The 5218-nt window shown below is 38.0% G+C and overlaps 1 protein-coding gene across 1 annotated transcript in view; it reads left to right on the top strand.

Annotated features, from left to right (window-relative positions):
- UXS1 (UDP-glucuronate decarboxylase 1) overlaps nucleotides 1-5218 on the top strand; it is an 86019-nt gene that overhangs the window by 48169 nt on the left and 32632 nt on the right. The window contains exon 9 of the mRNA XM_019529588.1: nucleotides 2685-2806. Coding sequence (XP_019385133.1) covers nucleotides 2685-2806 — 122 coding nt within the window. The remainder of the gene's footprint in view (nucleotides 1-2684; nucleotides 2807-5218) is intronic.

Below are 5218 nucleotides of genomic sequence, written 5' to 3'. Positions count from 1 at the left end.
CTGAATTGGTTGGAACTATAAGGCATCGTTTTGCCAAGTTGTAAAGATGTGGAAACCAATCAGAAGTAGAATCCCACAACACAGTTGTATTCAAAGGCATTTTGATTTGGGTCAAAAATGTGAACGGTGCTAAAAAAGTAGGCAGCCAGTTTTTAAATCCAGGTGGTAGTGACTGATCATACTTGTAAGTACTGATTTAACTTTGCACCTATTGCCTGGAACAGTTCTTGTCTGTGCTAGTTTTCAGTTCAACAGTCTGAAAGTTGTTGCAATGCCATGTCTTTGACCCAGTTTATCAAAGTGGGGATCTAAATGCAACGATGCCAGCTTGTTGTGTGCTTGGTGAATCAAAACCTGATGCCTTTTAAACCACAGTAGAAGCTCGATGAACCGAATCATATTTTCAGCCACAAATTGAGCTTGATCTTCAGTGTCACCTGTTTTAAGAGATCGTGTAGTTTTAAGAACGTACTGTGCGCCCAGTGCGATTTTCAAGCTCATCACACACAAATTGCTAGTAGTACTTAATATTCTTTGCATGGTAACAAACTGCAAATTCCACCTTGTAAGCACTGGTTCTGGTGGAAGTGACCATTGCATTTAGATCCCCTCTTTGGAGATGGACTCCCTGTATCAAAGCTTATGGCCTGGACAATGTTTGAAGGCTTTTTTAAAAGAGAAAATCGGTCTAATTATCAGGAAATTGTGCGCCATATATCACTTACTAAAAAAAAGAATGTGTGCATTGTAGGTAATATGAACTGTATTGGTCATCTTTCCCTGGAGCACATCAGAGAAAGCGTTGCACATATACATTGCATTATCAGACAGAAGTGCTGAGATCTTGCTATTTTCTGAGCTGTAGTTTACAACAAACAGTCTTCACTACAGCTTGTGTTACACTTGAAAAATTTACAGGTGTGAGTTGAACTGGCTGTTTGAAAAATAGGCGGGTTGTGGTCATCTTGTATCTTGTGCATCTGTTGCTTCGTCTGCTACAATCAAAATTGATTTTTTTTTTCTTCCAATGCAGATTTTGTAAAGCAGTTACTCCTGGTAGATAATCCTGGCAAAGTTTGCTTTGCACATGGGAAACTGCCAGTATTTTGTGCATGTTTGTTGAAGTACTTCCTTAGTTTCAGGTTATCAATTTTTTTCCAAGGGTATATTGGCAGTAGTGGTTGCTCCACCATCTTGAATGTAGCTTTTCTTCTTGTTAAACTGTTTCAGTAGTTCTTCTAACCATCAGGGACAGTTATTTGTATTTTCTTCTGACTTTCAGCTTCTGCAGAAGCCTTTCACTTTATAAGCAATTCAGACTCTAAGTGGCAATCAATGCTGCTTTTCCTCAATACATCTGGAGTCATGTTGCAAGATGAACAAAACAATTTTGCACCATCTGCATGGAAGGTTCCTACAGGGGACTGCCTTACAGAATCTTGAGCTGTGAAATGTATTTAGCTTTGTTTTATTTCTTTTCACCCATCTTCAGATTGCAACATCGCATTTAACTATTTTCACTGCACTGATTGGTGCCTTCACTTAGTCTATGTCACTAGCAGACAGTAACTCTCACTCACATAATCCATGGCTGCAGTGATTGTCTCACTGTTTTTTGTATTTCAGTAAGCATTGGGACATTCTAAAACAGCGTGTTATATGAATAATATGTGGCGGAGCAGGTTGATTTTGTGGCACATCATAGCCAATGCAGTATTTCCTGGTGATCGCAGACCATGATGGTTTTTGTGGTGTCTGGGAAAACCACAAAATTGCAAATTAAGTAGAAAAGTCTCAATTGAAAGAGATACTTAAATCGGGCCTTTCTCTCTTCCCAAGAGAAGTCAGACCAGTTAGGTCACTGTGTTATAGATGAGGCTGAAGCCAGATCAGAGCTTGTAAAAAAATTTTAGCAGGGCATAATCTGAAGTAATTTCAGGTAAAGCATCTTACTCTTTCTTCCCTTTCTTCAGCAGCCTCTGCCTTATCTAGATCCTTCTAATACAATTGATGGTGAAAAAATCCCACCTGTCTGCCATTTGCTGATCTCGCATACTGGGATGAGGAAAAAACAGGGACTTGTCTCTGCATTCACTAAATCAGTTGCCATGTTATGCCCGGATCTCCACTAAATCCCCTCTTTTTCCTTACTTATCTTTTTTTCTCATCTCCTTTTTTAAAAGCCAAGGTGTCTTAGCTCATTTTTGATCAAATAGAAATTGGCATTGCACTTTTACATAACCTTTAATCTCTTTATTGAATTAGCTTACATCAGAATCTTATGTGCCAAGAGTTGTTCCATTTTTTTTTGTCTTGAAGGTCCTTTTCCAGACAAATATTTAAGTTTCAGCTTGACAGAGCAATAGCTCTTATTATGCAGGAGCATGTCAAGAGACAAAGCAAACATGAGAGCCACTACTCCTTGTTTAATTACCTTTCATCGCACAATTGTGGATCTTACGGATTTTATATTTTCCTTAATCCTTATCCCTTTTTTGACTGTGCTGAGTGCTTCTCTGGTAAACGATGTTGAAATTCCATGTAAAAAATAGAAGCCATGTTTGGAGGAAAAACTATATAAAAGCAAATCATACATCAAAAGAACTGCTACCAAAAAAGGAATTATTCACCTTTCATATTAATTGCAAAGAGGAAGCCATTCAAGTTTTTGTTTTTCTCCCTAGATCCTGAAGTTCACCCCCAGAATGAAGATTATTGGGGTCATGTGAACCCCATAGGACCGAGAGCCTGCTATGATGAAGGAAAGAGGGTTGCAGAAACTATGTGCTATGCCTACATGAAGCAGGTATTACTGGTTATCAGATTTCATGTGTTTGCTTTATTTCCTGACTACAAAAGCACAAAAAACTGGAGAGTACTCATTTGGTGGCAGAAGGGTAAAAAAATTTGAGTAGGGGACTTCTTGCTATAATTGCAAAATCTGTGCTTTCTTAAATGTAGTTTTATTACTTCCATCTGCTCTGGTGTTTCTAATGAACAGTGCTCTCTAAGAAAGGACATTTTACTTTTTTTATTAGACATTTTTTGTTAGACTCACTGAGCCCTTTGATATCACAAATAATTTCTAGGCAGTGATTAAATTGAAGTAACCTTGCTAATTTAAGTCCTAAATCATCATGTGCTTAAGTGCTGAGCTGAATCTGGCCCTTACAGAGTAGCATGGAGCAGGTAGATGAATATTTTAAATCTAAATATAGGTAAAAATGAAGTCATAACACTCTAATAAAGGCAAATGACTTCAATTTTTTTTAAAGCCTTGAACATATTGCAGCTGAAATAACAGTCCTCCTATTTAACACTTGTTTCAGACAGGTTAGTTCAGTGATTCTCAACCTTTTTAGACTTAAGGCACCACTCAAAAAATGCTTTCTCTTGTTTTCTGACTAAAAAAAGAGCAGTTTTGTTGTGGAAAAAAAATCAGAGAAGCCATAGCAAGCCAGAAATGTTCTTGACACTGTATTCCTGTTTGAAATCTCTGGGTTTATGTTGCAAGTCATCATGTAGGTTTTTGCGTACCTGAATGTGCTCATATTGAGCAATGCCCTTAAAAGGATTTCAGGGCACTCCATGATGACTGTGGCACCCTGAGAGAGAATCACTGGGTTAGTAACTTAGCACTAGGATAATATAACTTTTAAAATGTATTTATAACATGACATATCAACTTTACTTTTTTTTAAAAATGGAAAAATAGGGTAGTTCAAGGTGAGCTTCTTTTCCTAATCATTGTTAACTTGGACTTGCATGAATAAAGCTGACAGATATGAGGTAATTTAAAATGTCAATGTATGGTGTGTAACAAATTGGGTAGAATGTCTTTCAGTTTTGTACTAAGGCAATTAATCCAAGTTTAATTTTAATTCTAGTGTTTCTGTACAAAATTCCATATCCTTTAAAATAAACAAAATACTCATTAAAAGAAACCCAACATAATCTGAATTAAACCTGAAAAAAAAAAAAAAAAGTAACATAATATTCTTGACATTCTATTTTGTCTGAACATATAGATGTCATTGCCCACTCCTCTTATGGACCAGAAAAGAAAATAAATTTCAAGATTTGTATCTGCTTTGCTCTTTTTTTCCTTGTAAGCTATAAAATGCAGATGGTGCTAACAGTTATGGTGATATGTTCTGTAATTGAATTCAGTACAGTAGCCATTCATATAAGGATTTGTGGAAATTAGCTTTATGAGCAGTTCTTGCATTGTGATGTGCCGAATCCTGTGCAGTATTGCTGTACTGTAGCATTGCTGTTTTACAGCCCAATTGGCAAATCATTGCTGCTTATGGACTCTAGGTGCAATGAGATCTATATGTGCACTGTATTTTGGTTGTGAAGGTTTGTAGGACTGAACCAGTCTACCATGCACTAAATGAAAGTTGGTGGTATAAATAAGCCATCTGTCCTTGGGGCAGCTAAGTTAGATTCTTCCTGTGGAGGTCAGTGAAGATTCAAGGGATTCTGCTTAGCCTGGTCCCATGAGGCCATTGATGCTGAAGCCCCTTTACGCTGGTTCTTTCATAGGATTGTCCCTCTGTGGATGTTCTGCTACCTCTTGGAGGGAAAAAAAGGTAATTTTTTTTGGTAGCAGTTAGATCTGGCATCTTCAGTGAAAGAGATTGTCTGTAAGGAGATTGCATAGTAGAGAGTATAAACAGACATAGTATTTCTCCCTGAAATCCTGCAGAGTTCATAATTTCACTTTAAATACCTGTGAAATCTGCAAATAAAATGTGCTAGCAATTTTTCCCAGGATAATGCTGTGTCTTTAAGTTGACAGCAGCTTGTTCATGTTAATTACTCGTCTTTCCAGGGGTAAACTTATCAAGCTGCATGCTTTCCCTGGCCACCAGCATGCTGTCCCTGCCACTCCCTGGCAGAAGTGCAGCTTGCAGTGGCTAGGTGTGTAGCCCTCTTTTCTCCCAAGTTTTGACTCGATCAGAATCATGTCAAGTGAATTATTTGTTTACAGCCAGAGTGACTTAGCCATGAGGTGCTTACTAGGGCTGTGCGAAGCTTCGGTTGCTGGAAGATTCACTGGAGATTCAGCCCAATTCGGTGGCCAAATCTTTGACTCTGAATCTAATCAAATCGGGAGTCCAATAAAAGTCCAAATCTGTTTGAAGCATCCAAATAGATTCAGAGGAGATTCGGGCAGTCTCTGCTCATCACCACAGGGACCTGGACCTGGGCT

Source organism: Crocodylus porosus, unplaced genomic scaffold, assembly GCF_001723895.1.
Source record: "Crocodylus porosus isolate Cpor-Errol unplaced genomic scaffold, CroPor_comp1, whole genome shotgun sequence".
In the NCBI taxonomy this organism is placed as follows: Eukaryota; Metazoa; Chordata; order Crocodylia; family Crocodylidae; genus Crocodylus; species Crocodylus porosus.
The sequence above is the reverse complement of the archived record's forward strand: the minus strand, read 5'-3'. Positions and strand labels throughout refer to the sequence as shown.